At 48.8% G+C, this 17956-nt stretch overlaps 1 protein-coding gene across 2 annotated transcripts in view; it reads left to right on the top strand.

The window, feature by feature from the left end:
* IL31RA (interleukin 31 receptor A) overlaps window positions 1–17956 on the top strand; it is a 1277572-nt gene that overhangs the window by 1167773 nt on the left and 91843 nt on the right. For both annotated transcript variants that reach the window (XM_078675103.1, XM_078675104.1), the window contains exon 13: window positions 15045–15185. In XM_078675103.1, the coding sequence (XP_078531229.1) occupies window positions 15045–15185 (141 nt within the window). The remainder of the gene's footprint in view (window positions 1–15044; window positions 15186–17956) is intronic.

Consider the following 17956-nt stretch of genomic DNA (forward strand, 5'->3'; position numbering starts at 1 on the left):
ACCGTCGTGAGAATTACCGGCTTGCCATCCGTTAGGATTTTAAGTTTTGCTGGGTACAGCATCGCGTATCCAATGTCCAGCTCCCGAAGTTTCTTCTTCACTGGAGCAAATTCCTTCCTTGCCTGCTGCACCGCCATGGTGTGGTCTGGGTAGAATTCCAGCGAATTGCCCTGGTGGGTAATGGCGCCTTTTTCCCTCGCCATACGTAGTACGGCGTCCCTGTCCCTGTAGTTGAGCATTCGGGCGATGATTATCCGAGGCGTAGCCCCCGGTTTTGGAGTGGGGGCCAGGGAACGATGAGCCCGTTCGACCAAGAAGACGGCAGAGAAGCTTTCAGCCCCGAAGATATCTTTCAGCATGTTCTCAACGTACGTCTCCATTCTGCCCGTGTTGGTGGATTCCGGCAGGCCCGAGATGCGTACGTTGTTGCGGCGGGACCTCGCTTCTTGGTCCTCCACCTTCGCCTTCAGGGTGTCCAGGGTCTTTTCAATGGCGCTGTGTGTTTTCGCTATGTCTCTGGAGTGGTCCTCCACCGAGGAGATCCTCTGCTCCGCCTCCACCAGCCTCTCGCCGTGATTTTCCAGCTTGTTTGACAGCGAGTCCACCCTCGCCATGACGCTGTCCATTTTGTTATTCATATCGTGCAAGCTCTGTTGGATAGCCCTTAGTACTGCCTCCATGCCGGCGCCGTCCCCTAGAACCTGGTCTCCGTCAGTGTCCTGAGCAGCTCCCGTTTTCGCCGTTTGCTTTTTCGCCTCGAAAGGCAGTTTCGTTTGCTGTCTATCGGGCTTCCCCATGAAGCCCGCGGGTGCGGCTGGGCTAGCGACTGTCGGGCTCGTTGGGGCTGCTGGTTTGGTCGTTGTCCGTGTGCGTCGCAATTTCGCTCCAGCCGTCCCCTGTGCTGGGGATCTATTCATTTGAATGGCCACGTAGTCACATATTGGCCCAGGGTAGCGTCCGGTGTTTCGCAGGCGTGTCTCTGGATGGTGGATATGGGTAGGGGACTGCGTTGCGCTTCTTGTAGCACCCTGTCCGTGTGAGGCGGCCCCGTGAGTGAGGGCAGGTCTGGTTCGCGCCTTCTGGAGCGGCGCGCGGTAGTGTCGGGAAGCCTCGCGCCACCTCACCTCTGCCAGCGAGCTCCCAGCTGCCTATCTCCTCCGCTCACCCCCTCAGCCGCGCTGTGTAGCTGTCCCGTACCTGTTCACTTGCTGGCGCAGTAGAACGGGGAGCCGGCAGTGTCTGGGGCAGAGTCACCAATCTTGCGCTTCACCGCCGCCGCCATTTTGGTCGCCGTGGAACGCACAGTGCATGTTCAAAGATCTGTTCATTATATAGGCACTTCGTATCAGATTGACGCCGGCTCCCGTTTCTCACTGTCTGTGCGCCGGGATGGGGAGAGTCCTGTGTTCATCCGAGGGCGGCAGCGTTCAGTTTCAGCCGCGGTCGTCACGACCGCGCGCCGCCATCTTGACCAGCCTTCCAGCGCCGTGAGGTTTTTCGCAGTTTCCTTCGGCGTGCTGCATAATTGCTGGCCGGCGTCAACGCATTGCGGAGTCGGATCGTTTAGCCGTCCATTCCGCTGTTTTTTACGGGAATCAGGGTGGATTTGGGGCCAAGGGGTCCGTGGAAACGCGCCCGTCCGGCGGAGCTGACTTAGCAGTCAGCCATTCCGCAGTGCGCCCTCAACTCCTACACGTTGATGACCGAGAGTATGAATCACATAAACGAGAGGCAACATAGCCTTAAGCTCTGCCACTCGAACCCAGATCATTTTGTGTTTTATTGTGCTACCCTTGGAATCATGAAATTCATTTTGAATCCAAAAGAACAAGTTTTCATTGTAAGACTGGACACAGTAGTAAGAATCACTTACAATCAGAGTAGTAACACTTGGATCCGCGTACTCTAACGCTAGTAAGAGTGCACAAAGCTCTGCTAATTGTGCGGTGCAGTCACCCAGGGGCAACGTGTGCACTTCCCTGGAAATGAACTCATCATCCAACATAGCACCGACCACAATGGCGCATGCGGAAACGTAGGCATGTTTAGAGCCATGCGCAACCTGCGCCGACCCATCAGTGTAAATGATGCAATGGAAGTCCTCCAAAGGTCGCATAGCCAGAGGAGCAGGATGAACGAATTCATACTGCAAGTACTCTTGCGACCGTAAGGAGGCGTCAAAAATAAACGTGACATCCGTGGATGTCAATGACGCAGCCCACTGAATCCACCGAGGGTGCAAAGCTTTTGAATTTGGTACACTGGCTTTTGTGACTGCCTCCAAATGAGGACAGGGTGTTACCACTAACATGCGCTTCCCCTGTGACAGAGCTCGTTCTTTAAGAATCGCCATCTGTACAGCAGTTAAAACTTTCTCCACAGTGGGAAACCGCAATTCAGCCGAAGTGTACAAGTGTGACTTGTAAGCAATAGGTACTGTGTCACCTTCATTAAAAGTCAGGTACGTGAAACCCACCGCCCCTGGAATTATTCTTATCACCAGGTTGGTGTGGTTATCACGAGTCAGTAAGTTTTTAGAAGCGAGCAGATCGGCCTGCAAAGATTGCAAAATGGCCGAATGCTCAGGCAGCCAGCATGATTTTGAAAAAGTGGGTTGTATCAAAGCATACAAAGGCTTGATACGCTGGGCATATTCCGGGACATAAGTTCTGCCGAAATTCAAGAAGCCCAGTAAAGACTGTAATTTCTTCAGTGTTGTAGGAGCGCGCAACTGGGCGCATTTTTCCAGGAAGTGAGGAGCCAATCCTCGACCTTCATTGTTCAGCTCATAGCCGAGGAACAACACTGTGTGTTCTGCAATGTGCGATTTTGCAAAATTAAACTTGTAACCCATATCTGCAAAGTTACAAATTATAGAATTCACCCGACACAGATGCATCCAAATTTCGTCGTCTGTGAGATATATGTCATCCACATAAGAACATGCATCTGGATCGATACTCTCCAATAGAGTGACTATTCTTGAGGTGAAGACGCCAGGACTATTTTTGTAGCCCATTGGAAGTCGCCGGAAGCTTTTTTGCACACCAGCGGACGTAAAACTTGTCCATTGGGAGCTGAAGCCATCCAGTCTGTGTGCATAAAAACCATTGGATATGTCAAGCGTTGTCTTGAAACGCTTACGCACTAGACTATCCACTAGCGCAGAGCCGTGAGTATTCTGTACTGCACAGTTACGGCAATGCGAGTTCAAATGCCGGTAATCCAATACCAAACGATATGATCCGTCAGGTTTGGTCACAGTAAAAAGGGGATTATTCATTGGTGACACACACGTTTCAATAACTCCCTGATATTCCAATTGTTCAAGGATTTCTGCGACGGCAGCTTTAGCTTCACGCCGTATGGGATATTGAGGCTGAGGCTGCGGCTCAGACCGCAAAGGAATTTCGTGGCAAGGGGACAATTTGTCCCAACCACATTGGTTGCGGTAGAGAGCCGGTGCAAGAGCCCGAGCCCACTCTTCTGCAAAATGCTGCGCATGCTCAGTCGAGACAGTGTGCGCGAAACTGGGAAGGATTACCTCCTCCCCTCGCGGCGCTGCGAGCACAAAAGGTGGGGGCCAGTCAGCCTCGGAAAGCAAAATGTCGTACGTAGACGAAAGGTTCTCCCAAAATACCCCTCTGACAGTACGCTGTATGTCACCTTCAATTAACAGGACAATTTCAAAAAGTCTTTCAGGGGGAGCTAATCTCGTATCGGCTGTTTCTATGACAACAAACACTTCAGTCGCTGTCACCTTCAGTAGTGGACGGAGCGCCTCTCTGACTATGGTAATCTCCGCCGCGCTGTCCAGCAAGGTCAGAGCCCACGTCAGATTCCGAAGCCGCGTTCTCACTATCTGTGGCATATCTATGCGCTGTTAAGGCTGCGACTTTCTTTTTCGCAAACTGCGGACGCTTAGGCGTAGAATCCTCCTGCTTCACTGCGCCGTCCGTCTGGCGGGACTGACCACGTCCTTGTTGGCCACCACGTCCACGTCCACCCCCTCCTCCAGTGGTCTTCGGGACCGATGTATCCTGAAAGGAACGAGGAGAGCGTTGATCAGAACCCTGAAATCGATCAGGTGATTTAATCATCGCGCGATCGCGCAAATCATAAACTTTTTCTGTTGGCGCAGGCGCTTGTACTACAGGAAAAGAATCCTGAGTCTGTTTATTCTGCTTCCCCTGTGTCTGTTTTTTAGGCCAATTTTGTTTTTTGGACTTGGGCTGGACATCTGTCACTGCAGATTGTCCCTGAGGTTGTTTTTTCTCCTTTACTGGAAAATATTTCAGACCTCTACTTGTGCGGCCAATTGTCTTATAAGCGGCCACCACAATCTTTGCTAACTGGCGGGGTTTGTCGGCATCGGGCAGAGCAGCCAAAGCATTCGACACCTGAAAGTTAACTGCATCTCCTTTAACATTGGAGAGAATGAGATCACATACAATCTCAAAAGAACCACACAGGCGCATACCCAATTCAACCGCTGCCTCTGGTCCGAGATCATTCTGAACACGTCTAATGATATCAGGCAGGGCAGTCATAGACGGGGTGCCGAAGCACCGTGTATAAACTGCCGCAAATGTTTTTCCCCAGCTTTCACAGTCAACAAGTTCAGGAGTTAAATCCTTCGGTAGAGTAATCGTTAACATTCTATGCTTATCAGCAGGAGTAGAATTCGGAAAAACCGCCTCCAGTTGATCAAACTTCTCTGCTAGCCAGAATGGGAAGTCATCGTTGTCAACCGGACGAGCACCAAAAACCGAATTAACCATCACTGGATTGAGACGCATTCCGCCTCGATCCATGGGAACGGCCGCACCCCCCTGGGGACCACCAGGCAGGTGGCGACCGATGTATTGCACTAATGCACGAATCACGGAAATGGAAACAACATGCAGCCTACGAATTTCCTGCAGGGTACAAGCGCCGTGATTCGGGTGCGGGGTAAAGCCACCCAACGCAGGCCAATTTGTACCTGGAATTGAGAGTGGACCTAACCTCGCAGCTGACAAAGAGTGGGGGAGGGCGCCATCAAACCAAACTCGATGCTGCCAATGATCAATAGGTATTTCCAATGCCCTGTACGGTGTATACACAGCCGGGACATCCGAGGCGGTGTAGGAGTGGAACAAACCAGTATTAGCGTCCACAGCCGGAAACGTAACCCAAGAGTAAAACAACTCGTAAGGGAACGCCGGATCTGCACATACCACAAAAATCACAGCCATCCCGTCTACCGGGACTTGGTACGTCTGAAGATGGTTGCGTACCGCTACGCGACTATGCTGCGCAATAGCCACCGCCGCCATGACAACACTGGAAACAAGAAAATACAAAGAATACTTTGTAGCACAACTGGGTAGTAATTCAAAGAAACCGTTTAAGAAAGAATCAAGCTTGAATAAGACCTATTTTAAAAAATAGGTAGGTTTCACCGACACCCCGCTTTCCGGAAACGGAGGTGAAGGGGTTAAGGTATGAACGATAAACTACTCGAGTGTCATGATATAAGACCACCGAAACCGTTGGGCGCCATGTCGCAGGGTTTCTGTTCTCACACAGAACTGTGCACAGAGGAGTGGAACCTCGGCGAATTAGGGTGTCCCAAAACTCACCTTAGCAACCACCTCACCCCTTACCGAGCTAGCTACAGTGTCTCTTTGGACGTATCAAACTCCCAATGTTTAGACAAACCAGAACATGAACTTATAGTACCTCAGGGTACGTGGAACTCATGAACACTCTTTCGTTATATTATCATTACAAACCAGAACATGGAGTAAAGAAGACACATGTGCATTTGAAATGTTTATTTACTAATGCCGTCTTCTCAGGCGCAGTATCTTAGATAATACAAGTATACTTATTATCAGTAGCAAAATTATCAGCATAGTTACTAAGACATAAAAAGCGAATGGTGACAGCATGTTAACATGCTGTAATGAATAAGAGTTAACAACACTTATATCTCACCCTCCCTAACACATATATTATATTATTAGCTAAGAAGGTCTCTTTGGGTTGTTTTAGGGCGGGCCCATACCTTAGTGTCCTAGCATGAAGGAATCACATCAGCATACACCAGCTCTCTGCATGTGCACCGCATCAAGTGTGTTCTATGTGCCTCGTGCAAAGCAATATCAATCCCGCCTGAAACCAGAGTTGGCAAAGGCTGCACTTGTGTTATGACTATGAAGGCGTAGAGATCAGACCTCATAACAATTCCATATCGTGTTGTTCCTGAAACTTCAGCACTCTTCGTGCAGACATAGTTTATTAAGCAAAGCTGATACCAGAGCAATAACATATTATTCTCACATAAACCACGGCAAACTACTAGGTTGAAAGCTAAGTCAACAATTAAGTGTCGTGTGCAGAAGTTGCAAGAAAGAAAAATGGCGTTTAAACCTCAAATGTACCTATGCTAACTTAACACGATATAAGGATATACAGGAGCTATATGACACTCTGTCTGAGTGGAGTGATCCATAGTTTCAGGCTTCACAACACTATTATCTGTCTGAGTTTGAGCTGTGGCCATCACAACTCTACCAACCTTTTCAGGAGGGGACTCAGTTTGGGTATGGGCTGTGACCATCACAGCCCTGCTAACCTTTTCTGGGAAGGAAGCTGTCTGAGATTGGGCTGTGACTGGCACAGCCCTCCTGACCTGTTCAGGGAGGACATCTTGGACTGGGGCTGTGGCTGTCACTGCCCCACTAACCTTACCATGGAAGTTTACCATTTTGGAATGGGTTTCTTGCTCTACCACAGCCCAGGCTGAGATCTCTAAATCATTCCCCAGTAGGCAATCTACAGGCAAGTTTGATGACACGGCCACTCTCTTGGGGCCAGTGACACCTCCCCAGCTGAGATTTACCACTGCCATGGGATGATCTCTCTGCACTCCATCAATATTGGTCACCTGGTATGTGGCTCCAGGTAAAAGTTGCCTTGAGGGGACTAGGCTCTCAATCACCATGGTGATGCTAGCCCCTGTATCTCTATAGGCCTCAACTTTTATACCATTGATGAGGGGCTCCTGTCTGTACTTGCTCAAAGTGTTGGGACAAGCAGTGAAGTTGGCAAACCCCATGCCATTTTCACAGACAAGAGTATCTAAGTCAGGGGACCTGGTTAGGCCAGAGTCCCCAGGGACTCCCAAAGTAAATGCACCCAAATTCTTGGGGGCACTCCCACCACCTGGGGGATTACTACTAGTAGTAACAGGTGGCTTGGGAATGTTACTTGGGGGTATGTTCTCCTTATTGGGGTTCTTTGGGCAACTGCTGTCAGTTTTCCAATGACCCACCTGCTTGCAGGTTTGGCAATAAGGTTTCTTTTGGGTATTGGAAGGATTCTGGGACCCACCCCCCTCAGAGGATTTTTGGGGCCCTGATGTGGTTTGATCTGTAGATTTATTCCCACCCTTCTCTTGAGGCTTGGTTGATTCCTTCTGGTCACCACCTTGGTTCTAGGGCCTAATCCTGGTTCTGTTCTGACCCATTTGTCAGCCCTCTTACCCAATTCCTGTGGAGAGCTCAGATCAGAGTCTACCAGGTGCTGGTGTAATAACTGGTTCTGACAATTATTTAAGACTTGCTCTCTCATAATAAGATTATACAATCCTGTGAAGTCAGTAACTTTACTACCCAGTAGCCAGCCTTCCAAAGCCTTAGTGGCACAATCAACAAAGTCAGCCCAATCCTGAGACTGAATTTTCTGGGTATCCCTGAACAGCAACCTGTACTGCTCAGTGGTTAAGCCAAACCCATCAACCAGTGTATTTTTCAGGACTTGGTAATTGTTAGCATCCTCCACTCTAGTAGTGAGGAGCTTATCTCTACCTTTGCCTTCAAAGGAGAGCCACAGTATAGCTGCCCACTGACTTTGGGGGATGCACTGGACAGTGCAGGCCCTCTCCAAAGCAGCCATCCATTTGTGGATGTCATCCCCTTGTTTAAAGGGGGCACTATCTTACTCAGGTGTTTAGTATCTAAACTCCTTTCCTTATCTCTAGGGAGATTGCTGCCACCAGTGGGAACTGTCCCACTCATCTGCTGCTCTCTAGCAAAGGCAAGCTTTTCTTTGGCCAGGGCAAGTTCTTCCCTTTCAATCCTTAGATTAGCCTGTTTCATCCTTGCTTCATGTTCTCTTCTCTGAGGGGAAGTCAATCTCCACTGGGGAGACATCCTTCTCCTCTGAGAGGAGGCATTAGAGTGCAGAGATCTATTGGAGTCTCTAGAAGGAGATCTATCTCTCCTAACTCCAAGGTTAGGCCTCATTAGGGTCAGTACTGGGGGTCCCCCAGATCCTTCCCTAAGTAAGTCTAAGTTGGCCCTAGTAAGTCTGCTGACTAGTTCAGGCCTGTTGTCTGCCTCATCCCCAGAGAGTTCCTCTTCTTCCTCCTCCTCAACTGCTTTGTCAGTGTCAAGGAGGTCTGGATCACCAAGGGTACCCTCTAAGGCTGGCATATTCCCATCTGTATGAGAAGCTTTCCTAGCATCATATGTCTCTAAGAGACCTATCAGAAAGGGAATGGTGGGGTTAGACCCCTGTTTCAGTTTCCTGGAGGTACACACTTGTCTCATCTCCTGGAAACTGAGAGCTGCATATCTTGAGATGACCTGTGGAGGGTCACTAGCCACTAGGGGAGTCTCTGAAGACTCTCCATGGGTAGACATGCTTTTCTAGTGAGGTGTAAGTGGTGCACTTACCTACACTATTTGTTTGCCTACTGATCCCTTGCTAAGAGTTGTAGTCAGGGTGTGCTAGGCCCTGTTGAACTACAACAGCTGGTTCAGTAGAACTCAGAGTATTCTAAGCTAAGTTATATGTACCTTGGTACTTATGTGATCTTTCAAATGATATTCTTAGGATACGTGTGGTAAAACAACAGCAAGCTCAAATCCCAACCGCTGCTCACCAATGTGAGAAGTTGGCCTGATATGCAGTGCTCACTATTCTAGTGATCACTATGTATCAGTCCAAACAACCCTTATTGATGATTGGTTGTAAGTCAACCTGATAGACCAGCTATCCTAGTAGCATGGACAAGAGCAGTCTAAAGCTAGACTCTAGAGGGCGTGTTAAGCCAGCTGTTTTACCATCACATTTACCCCTTGAACACCAAGTGAAAGGACACCACACAAGTTGTTATGAAAATAAAGTATATTTATTTATAACACAACAACCCTGGACTCTTTATGAGGACAGGGTGCTAAGCACACAACAAAACTCTTAAAGAAATACTGAAAGTCGCACAATTTACACAAATGCCCGAGGGGCACGAAAAACCATATACTACAAAAGTGGAATGCGAATTACTAGCAGGTAAGTACTACTCTCATAGGCTTTGGGATCGCTAGGACTATTCTACTGAACCTTCAGATTACGAGCAGGAGGCCTAGGGACGTCGTGTGCAGAGTGGGAACTCTCACGCGTAATGCGGAACAAAGTCTATGGATCCTAGTAAATGCAAAGTTAGTGTTATCGGACGAATCCGACTAGATAGAGCTGAAACGAAAAAGGATCTGGACACTTAGATAGTTAAGCTATGCTGGAGCACCGAAATGCCCAGGTTACCTAGCCCAGGGGCTGCGGCTGCATAGGTCTGAAAAGACGTCGGGAATCCTCGTTGCAGTCTATGGAGCCTGAAAGAAGAAGTTGCTGGCAGGCGACCAGTGAAGAGATTCGGAGGGATCCAAGCCTGGATCGGGGAAGAAGGAGACCTGTAAGCAGAGGGGACCAAGTTCTGAATCACTAGCCAGTGATTAGGTGGGCACCAGGATGGCACCGGGCGAAGTCACCTCGACCAGGTGAGTGGGCGACGCTGGGCTCTGCAGTCTCTCGGACCAGGAGGCGTTGTCGGCGACCAGGATGGAGGTGCGAGCTGTCCCACGGAGGTTTCTGCTGTCGACGTCGCTGGACCCAGGATTGGGGCAACAACTCTTGGCAAATGCAAGCCCACGCGGTGGACTCAAAATGGCGTCTGGAGTGGACCAGGAGGGTCCGGGGTGCTCCTCTGTTGGAGGGGAGCAACCAGACCAGCAGTATTGTCGTCGTGGTTCGTCGTCGGGGGGGTCACTAGCCAACGGGCAAGTGACCTGGACAACGCGATGAGCAGCAAAGAGCAGAAGGGCCCCACGCAGATCTCGTGGATGCAAGGGGGCTGAACTTCGGTGCTGGAGCTGCTCAGGGTCGGGGCTTCTCAAACCCCAAAGCACTTACTCGAGGGTCTCTCGGTGGTCGTGCTGGGCAAGCGTCGTGCAGTCTTGAAGATGGCCGGTCCCTCGAGGTCTCGTCACACCCACGAATCTCAGCTGGGCTGATGATGTAGGTAGAGGTCAGAGGTGCCAGGGAAGCCGGTTCTCGTCGAGCTGGGCAGTCTTGATCCGGAGGAGAGACTTACAGCAAACCGCGATGCTTGGATGGTGCCTGCTGCTGCAGGGTGACTACTCCTTAGTCACAAGGGAGAAATCTTGAGAAGAGTCTTGAGTTCCTTTCGTGGAAAGTAGTTTCAGGATTCAAAGATGATCTAGTTTGGAAGGGGGCCTGCTCCTACCTTTATCCTGAGAAAAGGGGCTGGCACGCGACTAAGTCCTGCCCTATGGGTGGGACTAGGAGGGGGGTGGTTACACCCCTCTCCTTTGTCCGGTCTCTCCCCAGCTCAGGGGCTGGTGTGCCCCCAGAACTGGTTTGAGCCGGCCTATGCATAGTGAGCACCGGGGTGCCACTTGCAGTCACCTTCCTCTAAAGCCCTGCCTACCTGGGATACACAAAATCCTGTCTGGGATGGTGCTGGCACCGCCCCTGACAGGAAACCCTTTGTCCTTGCCTCCGTTGCTGGAAGGACTCCCAGCAGCAGGAGGGCAGACTTGTGTCTCGGTGGCAGCATCCATCTTGTGGAGCTGAGGCTATGTCCGACTTTAACCGGGGTTACAGGTTACCAACATGTCGTGTCCCTCTAGAAGGGTGGAATGCTAACCCCGTCGCCAGAATTGGCGAGGGGTTAGTATTCCAATTCGTATGACACCTTACTCGACATGTTTTGATAATGCTATACCAAAGTTAGCATATGACCGCGAGGTACATAATGCACTTAAGAGTATATGGTATAGCGTTATCATGGAACAGCTATTAGGACTTGGTTCCGCAAGCTGCAAACGGGCTCAGCTCATGCCAGAGCACCATTTCACATTATTCCAAGCACTCTCCCTTCAGGATTGTTAAGGCCTGCCATAGGAGTGACTGATAGGAATATATGTGTCCATTTTAGGGTTAGAAATAGGAATACTATATCTAAAGCAAAGGGTGTGTACACCACCTTGCCCCAGCTGTCAAGCAGCCAGTTGTGTCAGTTTTGGATGGCCAGCCAGGGGTGGCATAATACATGCTTCAGCCCCTGGTAGGCCCTGGGTACACCTATGCCCTGGATACCTAAGGTATACTGTACAGGGACTGATAAGGTGACTCAGGGGTATATTATCAAGGGGTTTATCTCCGCTTTTTTGGCTTTAAAAGCCAAGAAAGCGGAGATAAAATTATCTCCCTATTACCAAGCTGTCGCTAACACCAGTTAGTGACAGCTAATAGGAGATAGCGACCATCTTGGGCCCCGCTTTGCATGTCAGTGATATTTATCACTAATGACATGCAAAGTGGGCGTGCCAAGATGTTAGCGACTGGAAACAGTCGCTAACATCGCTATCTCCTATTACCAACTTTTGGAGATATTCGCGCTAAGCGCGAATATCTCCAAAAGCTAACACCTGCCCTGAGCAGTTCTTCACCATGTTATCCAATGGGAGGTGGATAACATGGCTAAGAGCATTTGCTCGATAATGCATGAATATCGCTGACTTTTCAGCGATATTCATGCATTGCGGCCGTTTTTTATCGCATTTGCGATAAACCTTGCTAATAGCAAGGTTTATCTGCGATAAAAATCGCCGATGTGCGGCGATAATTTTTGTCTCTAAACAAGTTAGAGACAAAAATTATCGCTAGTTGTTGGTAATATACCCCTCAGTATCCAATCAGATATATACCTAGGGTACATGGAATCCATTTTAACAGAGAGAGCAGTGGGCCTGGGGTCCTGAATGGCAGGGCCCCAGGTCAACTAAGTCAGAAAACCAGCAAAACACCAGGCAAAAAGTTGGGGGCAACCATAGTCAGGGATCTACCTTCCTACATGGACTTTCTGTAAATGTTTTGGTTTTGGGTGCTTTAGTTTCCTTAGAATCATCCTTGGTCTTTCTTGCAGTAGGGTGAGTAGTGCTTTTGCTTACTAGTTCTGTTGCCAATTGGTCGTTATGTCCTTTGGCTCAGGTCATCTTGGTATTTGTAATCAGTTCTAACTGTGTTCTTGTTTTGTCCGGCAGGTGCGTGAGCACTTTCACAAATGTCAAAGTTCTCATTTCTTCAGGCGTTGGTCCTGCCTCCACGGTTGATGCTTGATGTAGGGGAATATTATCAAGATATTTGATAAAATTATTGGCGCTTTAGCGGCAGAAAACTGCCATGTTAGATGTCCTTCACATTTATCAAGCCCAGTGTCGGCGCTGTAGCGGCAGTTTTCTGACGCTAAAGCGGCGATAATTTTATCGCCTGTCTTGATAATATGCCCTGTAGTCTTTTTAGTACGAATCGGTTTTGAGCTTCACTTCTTTACCACTACTTGCTCCACTATAATTAGTGGCCACATATTGTCCCAGTGACCGGGAATGTCCGTCTGCTCCACTCACCCTGAAGATTATTGTGTGCCTCTGTAGTTTCAACAATCACGTTTTGATTAGGCTTATTATAGCTTTGACATTTAAGGGATGTTACAGGTTGGCTAACTTGCTGGAAAATTTAGCACGCCTACAGTGTTTCAGCAGTTAATCACACAAACTGTGGAGACAGCACACAATATCTACTCTGGAAGACTGTCAACACCAGTAAAGTCCGCACACATGATCCCCCAAAACAACCCATCAATAATATGAATGCCAAGCAGATTGGGACCATCAATTTCCACTCAATAGAGGTTAGAAGATGGGAGGGATCCAGGTTAGCCAAAATGCAAACAAACCACCCCAAAAATTGTAGTTCTCCAAAATATCCTTACACCTGTTCTTCTGCTACTTTGTTGCTTCTATTTATGATCCAGGGGCCTCATTTATGAGGCCTTGCGTGAGTTTTGCGCTTCCGATGCGTCACTTTTTGTGACGCATCGGCGGCGTAAAACTTGCCTCCTGATGCGCACTATTTACAAAGTGACGCATCTAAGCAGATGCGTCACTTTGTAAACCCCTGCACTACATTATACCTGCGTCAGGTATAATGTATGCATAGGGGGCGTTCACACGCATAAAGCCTCGTAATAGTGACGCAGTGAAATCTATGAGATTTCACTGCGTCACTTTTAGGACGCTATTGCGTCAAAATCTTGCGCCTGCCTCACAGCAGGCGTAAGACTGACGCAAGCCCTTTCACATGGGGCTTTCCCCATGTGAAAGGACGCATTGCTGGAGTTGCGTCACTTTTGTGACACACCCCAGCAATGCGTGACTTTTGCGCTTACAGATACGTCAGAAATACTGACGTATCTGTAACTCCTTGAGACATGATGCGTCATATTATAAATATGACGCATCAATCATGTCGCAGGGAGAGCGCAGTGAAAAGTGACGCATCGCTGTTTTCACGCAGCGATGCGTCACTTTTCATAAATAAGGCCCCAGAATTTGCATCAGGTATGTGTTCATTTTTTAGCGCAGACTCAACGTAAAGTTCAGGTTGGAATTTACAAACCAACACAAATCACGATTTGATGCAAGGGTGCCTGCGTTGGCGCTAGGCAGCACACAATGCGCCAGTGCAAGGAGAGAGCAGGAATGCGTCATATAATGTTAAATGTTGTGCATTCCTGCCCTTCTCCAGGCAAGCAACACGGCGCAGCAAGGTGTCTTGCTGCGCTGCATTGAGTGACATTTTAATAAATCTGCCTCTTAGTCTACTGCTACTCTCAGAATCTAATGAGTGCAATTACATGGTTGCAGAAATGTACCCATTGATACAGGATCAAGTCGTGCCATGGTGTTGAGGATGCAGCTGCCACTTTCTTATGAATATAGATCATACCAATGTTCTTGCCCCAGTAGAAATTCCTCATAAGTATACAGATTATCATGGATCCAGGAAGTTTCAGTGTTGCTTGTAATTGTGTTCAGCCAAGTGGTCTTGTTGACAGGTGCACTCATTGTTCACCTGTAGCCAGCAAGGTAGGCATTTCTACAAGCGCAAGTCTGAGTTTGCAGGTAGGTGTATTTTTAATGACTAAGTAATACTGTTTGTTCACTCAGGTATAAGAAGGTAATATGATCTTTTATTTCAACCTCTTGTCTGCGACTTCAGTGACGCATTAACACACCGAAGATGGCTGCTTTTCACTTCCTAGTATTTCTCACACACAGCTCACCATGGTAGCAGCTACCACAGTCCAGTCTCCTCTCAGGAGCACCCTCTGCCCCGGTCATCTCACTCCCCAAGTTGATTATGCACAATCTGGATATCTGGGCGAATCCACATGCTTGCACTTCTTCTCTTGCCTTCCAAGCTAGCCAAGCTCCCAACTATCTTGCAAGGAAGCACATCAAAGTCAGGATCACAGGAACTGTCCCTTGGAGGATCTTTCGGGTCTTGCCACCTTGCACATCAGTCTTGACAACAACGCTGTGGGTCCATTTAATTTGCTAACTCTGCAATAGGGCATGGTTTGCATCAAACCAAGGTCCTAATAAAGAGGAGCAGAGCTGAGTGGTAGCACTAGAAGAAACAATGCATGTTTACAAGAGCTTAACATTTAAAAGGATTTAGGAAGTATGTGGAAGCAGATACTCAGCCGTCATCTTGTTTTTCATGGCCCTTCATAAGTGAAAATGATAATGTGTTGCTATGAAACATGCTAACATGCTTGAGCATTTAGTCTGATAATAATGTCAATGTAAAAAAAAAAAAATCAGTGTTACATTATTTTATTTTTCCAGCTAAAACTGTGAGTCCCGAAATCTTGGAATACACAATAAAGGATTTACAATCAAACACATTGTATAATGTTTATATCACAGCAAGGACGAAGGGTGGCGAGACCAATGGTACCAGTATTCAATTTAGAACACTAAAATATTGTAAGTACTTATGAATAATATCTTGCCTATACATTGCTTACATGCTCTGTAGTAACAATGCTGTGTATGGCTATCATAGAAAGCCCCTATTGTCAACAACTAGTTTGAAATGTGCTTAGTTACTTCAGTGGTTACTACTGCTGTGACATCGTAATGAGAAGCGCTTCCTTCTCTTTGGTCTGCCGTCTGGTCCGGTTCTCCCAACCCCCAAGTACTGCGTAAGAAAGGCATTTGGTGTCTCCCCTGTCTTCTGCCTCTCTCGGGTGTCCACAGACCACAGGGAGGGGGAGCTTCAGGCAGAATTGTGGTTGTGCCATCGGCATTCCCCTGTCAGTATGGATCTCTGCAAACCTGCACTGACAGGACGAAACATGCACAGAAAAGTATTTTTGCAAACCCACTGTCAGTGCAGTGCTGGCTTTCTGCTTTCAGTATCTGATAGAGACTTCTAGCCGCAGATTCCTTTCATTAGAATTATCTCCAGCCATCAGACTAGATCCAAAAATTCTTACTTGAGCAGTACCACTGCGTGCTGGTAGGTGGCGCTGTTTTGGCTCCACATGACATCAATGGCATCATCCATGCTGGCAGTGACATGCACAGTACCCATATAGGTGCCACCCCAGCACACTGATGTCATTTCTTTTCTTTCCGCAACAGTAGCGCAGATCCGGGAAGAGCGACTCCTTAGTCAATTTTTTTAAAACGTTTTGTTGAAGTATTTTGAGGTTTTTTCCTTATGGTGTGTGTGGCATGTCACCCAAGAAGGCTGGCTTGAAGCCCTGCAGTGCCTGTCACCATTCTATATCCGTGACGGACCCGCACCTTGTATGCCTTTGGTGCCACGAGCACAACTAGGACCAGAAGGCTTGCTCCGATTGACGCACTATGCACTAGAAGGCCTTGAGGGAGTGATCCCTAAAGCTTCTGGCGGCTCAATGTGCGATGCCGTGACTATCTAGTGCCCGGTCAAGATGAATATCCCAGGAACGGTTGTGGAGTCCGAGAAGCTGATCACACTCAAAGTCATCGGGCTATTCTGATAAGTCTTACCACAAGAAGAAGAAGAAGTGAAATCGCGCCTCAACTTCACCTCGTTTGTTGGCCGGTAAGACGAGGAAGCTTGACTCAAGGCCTGTCTCCATGGTTGAGTAAGCACCTGGACCAGCTCCCCACCTCCCTGAGGTTCTGGGAGCCGGAGTGACCCCGCCCAATGGAGAGAGTTTTATGAGGCTATGCACCTCATGTTTTGGGAGGCCCGTTCCCTCTGGCGCTCCTTCAGGTAACGCAGGTTCAGGAGGGGCCCCTACTAGATCCATGCTGGCGGCTCTGGCACCAGTAGAGCACCAGGGATCCACAGATGGATCTCCCGGCGTTCACTATCAACTAGGGGTGGGCGGAAGTTGCGCAAGGGACTTAAGCAGAGAGGCACGGAGATTGAACCAATCTCCGTGCCTCTCCGCATATTTCCGTTACGCGCCGCCCGCCCGCCTCCCGCCTGCAAAATTAAATGAGATTAAAAAGCCGAAAATAAGATTTAAATAAAACGTACCTTATCACGGGGTCATCCTTGTCCATCTAGCCTTCTTCTTGGAACTGTGCAAGCGCGGGAGCCTGCACATGCGCATTCCTCGCCAGGAACTTAAATCTTATTTTAGGCTTTTTAATCTCATTTAATACTGCGGGCGGGAGCCGGGCGGCCAACTTCCGTTACGCCCCCGAGTGTGCGGAGATTTGCCTCGTTTCTCCGCCTTCATTGTGAAAGGCGGAAGGGGCAAATCTCCGCACATTCCGTGGCCGGAACGGAGATGTCCGCCCACCCCTACTATCAACATGCTGAAACTACACCTACTCTCTGCCCTATGGTGGCGCATTCCCCATTTACATTCCTGACTCTGACACGGAACTGGGAGACATCGCCCGCCACGGGCTCCACCGCTGACTAGAGCATGCCTTCCAGGCCAGAGCCTGAGCCCTTTACTTCTGGGCTAGAATTTGGGGAGGACTCTGAGGGGTCACTGGACCCTGAAGAATACCAGCCTTTTGATACCAACATGAACTAGTGTGAGGATTTGGTAAATAGCTCTCCAGATACTGGCATGCTCTCTCGCTCCAATGTGGTTCAGGAAGAGGGAGCTTCCTTTGCAATGGTGGTGTGGAGGGCAGCTGAGGTCCTGGACCTTAGCTTGCCCTTGGAGGCAGTTAAGACTAATGTCTTGACAGAAGTGCTTCAATCAAGAGCGCCCCCTTTCGATCCGCATCTCTCATTCAATGAAGCACTTTCTGATGTCCTGCTTGGGAATTGGCCCAAGCCTAGCACGGGGGCTCCTGTGAACCAGACAATTGGCCACTGCCCCCACTCCAGGGGACCCCAAATTCTTCACTGAACACCCTACCCTGGAGAGCCTGGTGGTATAAGCCTCTACTTTCCACATAAATACTGGCGCTTTCCCAACCGTACTGTTGGATTGGGAATCCAAAAGACTGGACAACTTAGGCAAGAAAATGTTTTCTTCCACCAGCCAGGCATTGTGGCCTATGAACACTGAATGCTTTTTGGGCCGCTATTATAACGCTCTGTGGTGTACAGTTGTGCAGGTGTTATCAAAGATTCAATAGAAGGCCTGAGCCGTGCTCTCCCAGGCTGTTGCTGACGGGAGGATTGCAGTGAAGTTCACCATTCGACGTGAAATGAACACCACAGACTTACTGGGCAGAGCGGTTTCATCTACAATGGCCGTGTCGGGCCATGCCTGGTTGAGGACTACTGA

The sequence above is a fragment of the Lissotriton helveticus genome, chromosome 2_1, assembly GCF_964261635.1.
Source record: "Lissotriton helveticus chromosome 2_1, aLisHel1.1, whole genome shotgun sequence".
Classification (NCBI taxonomy): Eukaryota; Metazoa; Chordata; class Amphibia; order Caudata; family Salamandridae; genus Lissotriton; species Lissotriton helveticus.